At 33.7% G+C, this 12,262-nt stretch overlaps 2 protein-coding genes across 2 annotated transcripts; one reads left to right on the top strand and one right to left on the bottom strand.

The window, feature by feature from the left end:
* The first annotated feature begins 1,243 nt into the window (after window positions 1-1,243).
* Window positions 1,244-2,191, top strand: LOC141578955 (olfactory receptor 8H1-like). Its single transcript, XM_074373038.1, has one exon. It carries the CDS (start codon window positions 1,244-1,246, stop codon window positions 2,189-2,191), a length of 948 nt encoding a protein of 315 aa, XP_074229139.1.
* Window positions 2,192-7,598: 5,407 nt separating this feature from the next.
* LOC105081013 (olfactory receptor 5T2-like) lies at window positions 7,599-8,537 on the bottom strand. The gene has a single exon (XM_010970134.1). The coding sequence runs from the start codon at window positions 8,535-8,537 to the stop codon at window positions 7,599-7,601; it is 939 nt and encodes a 312-aa protein (XP_010968436.1).
* Window positions 8,538-12,262: the final 3,725 nt, after the last annotated feature.

Below are 12,262 nucleotides of genomic sequence, written 5' to 3'. Positions count from 1 at the left end.
CAGTATATGAGGTACCCTGGCATCATCAGGGTGAGAGGCCATCCATACTCTGCTCTGCTCACATGCACAGTGGATCGCTGATATTCTTTTGAGACATAACTTCCTGGCAAATTTTACATTTGATCAGGACCTGAACAAAATTTCTAGGTGGATTTCTTTTTCACCCCAGAATAAAACAAAATGAATGCACTAAAATTTAAAAAGAACTTATCTCCAAAGAAACAAATACTATATTACAGAAATTTTCAACTTAAATGGTTTTCACATTTTATTTGTGAGAAAAATTTGAGGTTGACATGTTTCTAGACAGATAATATTGGAAGACGATACTTTTTCACCAACGTTGGCTCACAGTGAGTATTGTTCTCAAAATTAGAAGGTTTTAGTTAGGATCAAATAAAATGGGGACATAACCAGAAGAGCATGTGTACATACAACATATAGACCTTACCCTGCAGTAACGCCAGGATTCATGGAATCAGAGATATAGAATTGATGTAATTAGGGGGCAGGGTTTACAAGCAATGTGCATATTTTCAGAAAAAAATTGTTTTGAAGGGTCAAGCTTTGAAAACATTATATGTTTCAGAAATTAATACTAATATGGGATCTAAAATTTTAATACACCTTACTAGAGTCCTCTAGGGTTGAAATTTGTCATCTTGTATTAAATAAAATTGTAAACAAAAGGACAATACATGATGCATTAAAACTATTTTTCTATCTTTGTTTATTATGTACCTAGAATTTATCCATCAGGTCTTCTGGAATTAATTGTAAATAGGAACATAGTGTTATGAGCATGCTCTCTGTAGTTAATTGATCTTGTTAGAATTCCAGAGTCAATATTGAATAACTGACTCTGAATAAGTTACCTATATTCTCTGTGCCTTTTTCTCACCTGAAAAATGTGGCTACATGTACTACCTATGATATAATAATTTTAAGGAGATTAAATGCATTAATAACAGGAAGCATTTAGAATAGTATCAGGGTTATTGTAATTAACCACTATATTAACTTTTATTATATTTTATCCAAATTTCAGTTTATATCTATTCCTATATTTCTCGATCAAATTAAGGGCTTTCTCTCCATACTCTGTACACTGTATTATTGTCACATTCTATAAACACTAAACTAATATAAATGTCATGGCATTCATATAAACCCAAATCTTTTTGACATACTTCCTGTTAAGTATTAGCTTTGATTTCTCAACAGTTTATAGCATTTGAACACTATGGGTGGAAGGAATAACACGCAAGTGTCCAGCTTCATCCTTCAGGGGCTGACAGATTCTGCAGGGATCCGGCTGGCCCTCTTCACGCTGTTTCTCCTGATGTACCTGATCACCATGCTGGGAAATGCAGGGATGATACTGATAATCCGCCTGGATCTCCAGCTTCACACCCCCATGTATTTTTTCCTCAGTCACCTCTCATTCCTTGACCTCAGTTACTCAACTGTCATCACCCCTAAAACCTTAGAGAGCTTACTGACCTCCGCCAAGTCTATTTCACGGATGAACTGCTTCACCCAGTTGTACTTCTTCGTCTTCCTGGGTGCCACTGAATGTTTCCTTCTCTCCTCAATGGCCTATGATCGCTATGTAGCCATCTGCAACCCTCTGCATTACCCTGTAGTTATGTCCCTGAGACGCTGCTGCTTCCTCATCCTTGGGTCCTATTTGATTGGCTTTCTGGACTCCTTTGTCAATGTCCTTTGCATAAGCAGATTGCATTTCTGCAACTCCAATATAATCCAGCACTTCTTCTGTGACACATACCCAATCTTAGCCCTGTCCTGCACTGAAACACATGACATCGAAGTCATGATATTCATTGTCACTGGCACCACCCTAGTGGTGTCTCTTATCACAATATCTGTGTCCTATGTGTTCATCCTGTCTACTGTCCTGAAAACTACTTCCACTTCCGGAAAGCAAAAGGCCTTTTCTACCTGTGGCTCGCATCTCCTGGGAGTCACCATCTTTTATGGCACTATGATTTTTACTTATTTGAAGCCAAGTAAATCTTACTCCTTGGGAAAGGATCAAATGGCTTCTGTTTTTTATACCATTGTGATCCCCATGCTGAATCCATTCATTTATAGTCTCAGGAACAAAGAAGTAAAAAATGCTCTCTGTAGAGTCACTCAGAAGAGAGATGGATCCAGGCAATTAAAATAACAGTGATGCTAAACTTTTAAATTCATCTATATATTTTTTTTCTTGCCTACAGTGTATTTCCTTGCTGTCTTTCCAGAGACAGTAGAATCCTTTAATTTTTTTTTCTTCTGTTGCACTATCTTTTGCTTGACTATGATCTGGGCATTTCCAGGCATATGCCTTTAGAAATTCATATGGTAATTGGAAACTATGAAATGTTAAATCTATGGTTTAAATACTTGTGTTTTTAAGGGCAACTGATTTGCAAAATGAAACAAAATATAGTTGTCATCTTTAAACTGTATCGTACAAATTCCTATGCATACTCCAACTTCAGAGAATTTCATTATGGATAAAAAGCTCCATTGGGGGAACAACGATAACAGTTTTATTGATTATTTCATATTTTATGGAGAAGCAACATAGCAGAGTGATTATGAGGATTTGCTTTAGAAGCAAACACTCCAGAATTCAGGCTCTAGATCTGCTATCCTTTTAGCTGCATAACCCTTAATAAATCACTGAAACTCTTCAGTCTCAAGTGTCCTTGACCACATGAGATAAGTAACTATTCCACGTCCATATAGTTAATATAAAGATTATATCAGATAATGGATATAAAACATTTAAGGCGGTACCAATAAATGCTGGCCATCATAATCACAATACTCACTTTCCTGAGTATTTTTAATGCACATGGGCTTTTTTCTTAAAGAATATTCCCTTCTGTTTTATAAATTACTTTTGATTGATTTAAAGGACAAAAACACAAAAGGCAAAGGAAAAACAGCACTTCACAATTTTGGATTTAGAATGGTATATGTTACCATTCGAGAAAATTTGAAAAATACTGAAAAATTTAAAAGAATGGAACTGCCCTAACAGTTATTAACAGCTGTGTACATGTTCTTCCAGATGGGCAGTTATGTATGTATATGTATATATTAAATACTTAAGCAATATTTCTGTTATTTCCTATGTAGTTTTTTGAAGCATTCTGTGTACACTTACAGGTTTAACCATTGATTATTCCTTTGTCATTGAGACCTAAGCTGAATGTGTTGTTTGCACATGAGACAAATTCAGACTGTCATTTTGCAATGCTTTGGACATGACATGTTTGTAAATTTATCACATTAAATCTGCATGTAATGGTGGCTACCTGAAAACTTCAAAAAGCTAACTTTTGTGTGATGCGTCAGCAAGCTTCAGTAAACTGCTTCTTTGTTGAAATTCTGTGTATTTTTTAAAAAATTATTGCCTTTCTCCTAATTTCTATAGGTTTGTTATAATCATTAAAGTAAATATTGAATTAAATGTTTGACTCATTTGTTTTAAATTTTTTAACAAAGATAAATTGTAAAGCTATGAATTTACAATGTATTCAGATTGTGTGGCAACTCATAAACTTTAGTCAGATAATATGCTAAAATTTCCTTTATTTTAAAATTTTTCTTTTACATAATCTAGAATTGGAATTTTCATGTTCTTTGTTATTTCAAGGTTATTTAAGAACATATTTTTCCATTTTCCAAGTATTAGATTTTTTTGTGTGTAAACTTTGGTAACATATAGATTGCTTTTATTAAAAAATGATTATAACAATTTTATTTTTGAAATTTATATTATTTTCTCTATAAAATTATAGTCGATTCTTTTTTAAATATTTGTTAAATATTAAAAATAAAATGTGAAATTGCAAAATGTTTAAGTTAATTTTAAAAAAATTTTTTACAAATTCAAAACTGTCAACTAATTTATTCAAATCTTTTAAATATACATTATTTTCCTTTACTTAATTTACTTAAAAATTTCCTTATCCAATGTGAATGCCATTTAAAATTATTATGACTTATTTTTGCTTTGATATCCATGCTGTCTAGACTCTATATTTACAGCTAATGCTATTTGTTTTGTTTTGCAATTGTTCAAATTATGCTTCTTTGGCTCGTCTCTCATCTTTTATAAGCATTATGTTGTTTCATACATTTATGTGCTCTTTTCATTTTCCTAGTCTTTTTTATAAACTATGCTTTTACTTTGCTTTCAATTATTTCTATGATTACAAAATGTATCCTGTTGATTTGTGTTGACAAATACAGTCTACAGATTCTATGACTTTGTGGACTACACTTAAGTAGAGAAAATTGCAATTAAATTCAATGTAAAATGTAGTATGAAATAACTTACAACATAATGCTATTTTCATGGTGTCATGCCAAAATGCTATCTAATAAAAATATGATCAAGAAAATAAGACAAGAATAGAGCATGTTAGAAACATAAATAGCTGTGTTTGCCTCAAAAAAGTTAATAGATATAATGGTGATAACATACTTTGCTAGGCACTTACTATGCACCAGACAACGTTCAAAGGGTTTTAGAGATATAATTAACATGGTTTATCTTCACAAGATAACTTTCAGGTAGGTACCAGCAATATCTAAATGTTAATTGTATGTAAAGGGAAGCCATCTTTGTGCTCATTTAGGCAAAGACATACAAATAATCCTGACATTTTCTCATATGTCTCACATCCAATCTATCAGCATATTATGTTGATTCAAAATACAGAATATATTTGCACATAACATATCTTTAAAATAAAACTTCCCAGATAGTATTTTTAAAGCTAAATATATTAAAAATTTTGTTTCAGAAAGTTAAAAATAAATGTATGGGCAAATGTGCATTTAGGTAGTACATACGAAAACAAAACATTGATTGTCATTTTAATGTCAAAAACGGAGATTGCAGGAAAGATTAAAATAAACAAAAAAGGATACATTGTATTGATGGACTTTAATTCATGATGAAAACTTAAAGATAAGTGTTATCTGTGCAAAATAGTCACGTAGCAACAAATATTATAAAACAGGAAACTTCTCACAGAGGAAACGAAAAGACAAAAATACATGGAATCATACCAACATTAAGAAACCCTAATACACATCAATTAAAATTTTTAATCGAGAAAACATTGAAGAGGGCATAGAAACTTAAAGCACTCATTAAATATGATTATTTTATAGAAATTAATATATAGATATTAAGCTTTGACCATAAATAAGAGAGAATTCAGTTTCTTTTCAAGTGTACTTGCGTATTTATAAAAACTGCCCTAATTAGTGAAAACAATGCTCTGAATTCAGAATATTTAAAAATTTTATTCTGTCTGGTAAAAATGACAAATAAAAACATTTTCAGTTACAAATAAAAAGAATTTCAGTTAGGCATTTAAAGATAAGTTACTAAACCACTTTCAATTCAAAGAGAAATAAGAAAAATAACAAATAGCTTGATAGCAAAAATATGACATATTAAAAAATGGGGGCTGTCACTGACATAACTTTCCTTGGAAAATTCATATCCAATTCAGAAGACTAGAAAAGAAGAGCAAAATAGACTAATGAAAAGAAGAGGAAAATATTTAAAGGAAATAATAAACCAGAAAATCTAAACAATAACTAACATTGACACAAAAAATGCTGTCTCTGTTTTACAAGTGTCTCTGAGTTGAATTGAAAAAAAAATTCACAGTTTTTAACCTATAATATTCATTCATTAAAGGAATATTTATGAGGAACAATATGTATCAGACATTGTTCTAGACTTTGGAAAATAGATTAGACAATAAATCAAATAGAAATTAAACTGCATATTATGCAAAATAATTAAAAATGCAATGGTGCATTTAATAAACAAGGAATGTGAGGAGACGTAAAGCAGATAAACTGTCAAATAAGATCTTCACTAAGAAGAGAGATTTAAAGGAAAGAATTGTGTGAATAGCAGTGGAGAGAGCTTTCCAAATAGGAAAAAAAAATGCAGAAAAATTGGGAAGAATATGTTTCATCAAGAAATGCTCTCTGTTTATGCTGTCAAGTTGTTCTTAAACTTAGTAATCCCACTTTAGGGAAATATATGTAGGTTGTATTCTATGTTCTAAGACTGGAATCAAAAGGGTTTTCACAAAATACAAATAATAATGATGGAGGAATGAAAAAGAAGGAAAGAAAGAAGAAAGAAAGGAAGGGAAGAAGGAAGAAATTAAGGAAAAATGATCTTTGAAGGGCACATATCCTTGCAATAAAAATGAGTCTTGCTGGAAGCAGAAGTAAAAGTGTGCGTAGTAGGGATGATTTCTGTATGTTGGTTCTTAAGCCTGAGCGATGAGGAGCGGTGGCATCTGCAAAGACATCACAGAGGGGTAAGGGCCAAAGGAAAAGAGAGCAAAGCTGAGTCTGGATCAGACCTGTAGGGAAACCCAGAAAGATGTAGAGGGGCTTAGTTCAGAAAGAACCAAATCCAAGAGCAGATATACCTTACCCTGTAAATTGCACTTGGTTTGTCATTTTTGAGTTTAAGTATAATCCTGATAAATGCTAATTCCTAGCCTCTGTATTCTGTGGAAAATTATAAAATGAGTTTAATGTACACGCTCTGGATGAACAAATAAAAACAAGAGAAAGGTACCCTCACAAGCATCATGGCAGTGAAACTAGGAATTGGAACACATATCTCTGATCCCTGACTCACTGGCTGGGATTAGATTGATGCCCATGCGTAGATCTAAGGATGGAGAAAAGTGCTTTAAACTGGAGTCCAAATCAATGATTCCATGGAAAGTGGTACAGGGGTATGTCAGCTATAGGTTTGCTATCAATTGGGTGGTATTTGCTCAAGCTTGTCAGATATAATTATAAAGTTACTTGCAATTGCAACTTGGAATCCTATCCAACTTAACTTGCATTGAGATGAAAGTTAATAGTATACATTTTAAAGAAAAGAGAACATGCATATGCGACTGTGTGTGTGTAAATAAACAGAGGATATATGTCAGCATTCATGTGTTCAAATTCTAATCCTTGTACCACAGAATGTGACTGTGTCTGGAGATAAGGTCTTTGTGATGATAATTAAGTGAAAATGAAATCTTTAGGGTGGACTCTAATGCAATAGACTCACAGAGAGAAAAGAATATGTGAAGACACAGGGCGAGGGAGACTGCAATTGATAATACAAAGACCAAGACTGCAGAAGGCAACTCTGGCTTCACCCTGAACTCAGACTTGTGGTCTCTAGACTAGTGAGAAATAAATTTCAGCTGTTTAAGCCACTAGCCTGTCATACTTTGCTGTGTCAGCACTCATACTGTTGCGATGATGCAGTCAGTATCTGCCTATCTGTACCCATCTGTCTATGTGTCTGTGTATCTGAGTGAATTAAGTTAGAAGCAAATGGAAGACTCATTTTTTCTGCCTGTGTGGAAAGTGCACAGGTGGAGGTTTGACTATGATCTTTATATAAAGATGTCTAAAAAGAATAGGGGAGATTACTACACTAAAACCATTTTATCATAACTTCTTGATATGGTGACAAAGAACATCATTCTTCATTTGTTTCAATTTTATCTTTAATTTGAAAATTACACTTTATTGATAAACCAAAGTTTCCCAAATACTCTGTTCATGGCCTCTTTAACATCTTTATTCCTTAAACTATAAATGATTGGATTCAACATGGGAATCACGATGCTGTAAAATACAGACACTATCATGTCATGGTCCAAGGCATAGCTGGAACTCGGTCTCACATACATGAAGAGGATGGTTCCATGGTAAATTGACACTGCAGTTAGGTGAGAGCCACATGTAGAAAAGGCTTTCCTTCTCCCTTCGGCAGAATGCATCCTCAGGATGGCCAGCAGAATGAAACCATAGGAGATCAGGACAATCAGGATAGTGACTATCTCAATAGAGCCCACGAAGTAGAAGAGTAGAAGCTGGTTTGTGCGAGTGTCAGAGCAAGAAAGAGCGAGGAGAGGAGGGATGTCACAAAAGACGTGTTTAATTTCATTAGACGCACAGAAGGACAGGCTAAATGTGGCCACTGTGTGCACAGAAGCATTCACAATGCCACCAACATAGGAAGCAGTGATGAGTGGCACATAGACTCTGGGCGCCATGCTCACTGAATACAGGAGGGGGTTGTAGATTGCTACATAGCGATCATATGACATTGCGGCCAAGAGGAAGCATTCTGTGGTCCCTAGAGTAACAATGAGAAACATCTGGGCTGCACATTCAAAGAATGTAATGACTTTATTTTTTGACATAAAATCTACTAACATATTTGGGATAATTACTGAGGAAAGGCTGGCATCCACGCATGATAACAGACTCAGAAAATAGTACATGGGGTTGTGCAGCCGGGAAGCCCTGGTGACCAACACAACTAGTCCTAAATTTCCCATCAGAGTAAACAGGTAGATCACTAGAAACAGGGGAAACAGGAAGATCTGCAGGTCAGGCTTGTCTGTGAAGCCCTTCAGTACAAACAGAGTGACTTTGGTGACATTCTGCATGGTGACCGTTCATGAAACAAACTTGAATTTATTCGTAAAAGTATCATTCATAGTGCTACGACAAGAGTGAGCAATATTGTGACTTAAGAAATGTGAACTTTATTCTCATATTTATTCCTTGAAAATGCAAAACTTCCCAGCAGCAGTTCCAGAGACAGTGATAAGACGGTGGGCCGAAGGTTGACACCATTCACTGTGGAATCAGATGGAAGACTTGGGATTTAACTCACTGGTTCAATTCCTGTCATTTCTAAAACCTTTCAAATCAGATGATTAATTTTCTACTGAATTCTATTAGCTTTTTTCCTATGCAGTCACACTAAAACACAAAGTTTTCAGCTAAAGAAAGATTTCTTATGTAATTATTACACTAATATTTATCTCAAAAGCAGAATACATATTAATAAAGTGTATTAATAAATTTAAATATTTAAAGTGACTTTAAATGTAGAATGGACTAAATAAGATTTGTTTGGTTGACTAATTGCCTACTGAATTGTAGTATTTTATGAGTTAATCTCTGTAAAAACATTTATAGCTCCATTAGATTTTTCTGAAAAGAACTAATTAATTTTTTTCTGAGAATTGAATTGATTGCCATGATTGAATATAAAATCATATGGTAACTTATATTCAGTATTGTCCTTTTTGGGTAACTATTTGGTCTTTCGTTTTGTTTTGGGGAATCTAAATTCTCAATAATTGATACATTTTCTTCTCTGAAATTCTGTAGTGAAATAGGAGAATTATAATAAAAATAAGAAATATGATTTTTTTCTCTTACAGCATAACATTTGATTATATATCACTGATTTTTTTATACAGGAAAATGACAGGTAGGTAACTATTATCTAAAAGTAACAGTTAAATAAACTCAGAGATTAGTCATTTAAAAATATAACTACAACAAAAACAATCTTTGCACCTAGACATCAACCTTAATATTTAAGGGTTTTTTTTAAAAAAAACTTAGCAAGAAATGAAAATTAGAAGGCATAGAAAAAGTCTTTCCTGTGTTGTCCCATGGTTAATCAAATTAGGGCTCTCAGTGTTACCTGAACACGAATTCAGAGTTCTATTATTCACCTGTAATTATAACACTAGTTGGAGGATAGTTTTTGTTTAAGTCATTTATTTTTTATAAATCTACCCTTCAAAAAATCTGAGTCAGTCTTCAGGGTACCTAATGTGCTGCAAATAATCTTCTGCACATTATTTAAATTCATCCAGTTTCAATTCATTCAAATTCCATCCGTGAGAGAAAGAGCCATCTTGATTAGAAAAAGTGATAGAAGGAGACGAATGTACATACCAGCAACCTTCTGAAAAAGACAAAGCCAAGATCACCCAGAAAGAACTGTCAATATACGACTTTAAGGCAAGGTGGAAGGGTCCAAATACCTTACCCTGAGTATTGAAACACTAAGTTCAAAAAGGAGGAGAGAAATAATAACAGCTAGTTACTGAACTGTAGGAAGGGGGCTTTGCACACGTTACTCTATCTCACCTTTACAGAATCCCTGTCAGCTAAGACGTGCCGGCCAAGGTTGAGTCCCGATCTCCCCCAGGGTACATGCGCTTTTCACCACTTTTTCCCACCTCTTACTATATCCTTCCATCATTCTGGATCTGATCTTCCCCCTCTCATCCTCCCACCCCCACTGAAATAAAATAAAACATGATCTTTGATGCATTCGGATATTTCCAAACCCTTAAGACGAGAGAAACATTATGACACAAGTAGTAAGCTAGAGTGGCTTCCACATTAAGTAACTAACAAAACAAGCATAAAAAAATTACTGATTATCTTTCTCACATCAAAACATAAGCCCCCAGATAGGTGAGTAGGTCAAATGTTTTCTTGCCTTCTGTTGACAAGTTTCCCGTTTTACTTTGAATTGCTCTGTCTTCTTCCAGAAGGAAAATAAAAACTTAACACTCTGTTGGGAGTATTCTCACTACTTCTACAAACATGAAACAGTATTGTCTATTTTGCTTTTGTTTTGTTCCAAGAAGTATTGTTTTTCAATTTTTAGACAAACACTGCATGAATTATGTTGTGATGAATGTGTTCTATTCACCAGTGGAAATGGCAACAACAGAAAGCCTTGGTACCAAGGATTTTATAACATAATTAATTTTGATAATTTAGATTCCAACTCCTGAAATATTCTGCAGATGATCTGAAAATTTCTCTTACCTGTGGAACAGAAAATGCAATCATCAGTACATTGTGAATAGGGTTCCTTCAGATTCTTATATTCAGTTACTTAACTGTTGGTAAAGCCCACAGGAGATGCCCCAAGGGGAATATGCCCCAATTATCTTCTGGTTCCAAACAGCAATATGATGATTTACTCAATAATAAAAAAAGTAAATGGCTCTAAAATAATGTACTACATGTCAATATGCATAAAATGAATAACGTTTTCAATGTCTCGTTTAAAATGATGACTTCAAAAACCATATACATGTTCTAACCCTATATAGGAAATCTTAAGATGTGAGACATATTCTTATACCATAGCCCTGACACTGGGTTAGCACTAATTTCTCTGAGTACCAATGCTTTCATCCTGGCAATATAAGCCATTTTACATTGCAACAAGTAAGTAAATATGGTAAACTATAGTAATGTAAAACCACAATATATCTTTTGCAGAATCTAGCAGATGGATTTATAGTCAATAAAATTCATTACACATTTACTCTCTTCAAATTACAAAGTGCTTGGTTAGAAAGATTAAAGTATACATTTTGAGCTTATTGTAAGTTTATTATTCAAGGTAATAAGAAAAGTAAAAAAAAAAAAAAAATGCCATGGAAATGTGGAGGAGACCTCAGAAGTTTAAAGCTCTGTAGGATTTTGTAAGCCACATAATTTGTGAATCTTAAATATTAATCTATAGGGAAGCTATTGCATAGATTATCTATAGATTACTCAGATTAAATAAATCTATGCAGAATAAATTTTAAAATATCTAATATACACACATACAATAAAACACACACAGACATACATACCCACACAAGCATGCAACTAGGACCAAAATAGAGAAAATTAACGTTGGTTAACAAGGGAGATCCAGTAGAACTTATATTTTTCTTCAGTTTGCCACATGCTCTCAACCATTCACAGTCACAAAGGGACTGTGAGAGACTGATACAGTTATTATTGTATTATTTAATTATATTTTTGGCAGTAGTGGGGAGATAATTAGATTTATTTATTTTTAGAGGAGATACTGGGGATAGAACCCAGGATCTCATGCATGCTAGGCATGTGCTCCACCACTTGAGCTATACCCTCCCTGTGTTCCTGTTCATTGCTGAATAGTATTCCACTGTAAAGCTGTACCATGGTTCACTTATCCATTCAATAGTTGATGGGCATTTGGGTTATTTCAAGGTTTAGAATATAGTGAATAGGGATGCTAGAAATATTGGCATACAGGTCTTGGTGTAGACATGTTTTCTTTTATCCTGGGTAAATCAGACTTAGTGAGATTGCTGGGTGAGCTGCACCATTTTGCTTTCCTCCCAGCAGTGGATGGATGAAAGCTCTGGTTGCTCTCCATCACTGTGAGTACTTTGTATTCTTATCTACTATTACACTTTAAAAATTCTAGTCATTCTGATAGATATTATGGGATCACATTGTGGTTTTAAAATTGTATTTGTCTAATCACAAATGTTGTTGAACATTACTTTTTATAGGCTTAGTT

Source organism: Camelus bactrianus, chromosome 10 (assembly GCF_048773025.1).
Source record: "Camelus bactrianus isolate YW-2024 breed Bactrian camel chromosome 10, ASM4877302v1, whole genome shotgun sequence".
Taxonomy (NCBI): Eukaryota; Metazoa; Chordata; class Mammalia; order Artiodactyla; family Camelidae; genus Camelus; species Camelus bactrianus.
Note: the sequence above shows the minus strand (reverse complement) of the source record. Positions and strands in the feature narration are given on the sequence as shown.

Bases quoted from the DNA above. Each gene is read 5' to 3' on its own strand.
- LOC141578955 (XM_074373038.1), top strand. From the start codon at position 1,244: ATGGGTGGAAGGAATAACACGCAAGTGTCCAGCTTCATCCTTCAGGGG.
- LOC105081013 (XM_010970134.1), bottom strand. From the start codon at position 8,537: ATGCAGAATGTCACCAAAGTCACTCTGTTTGTACTGAAGGGCTTCACA.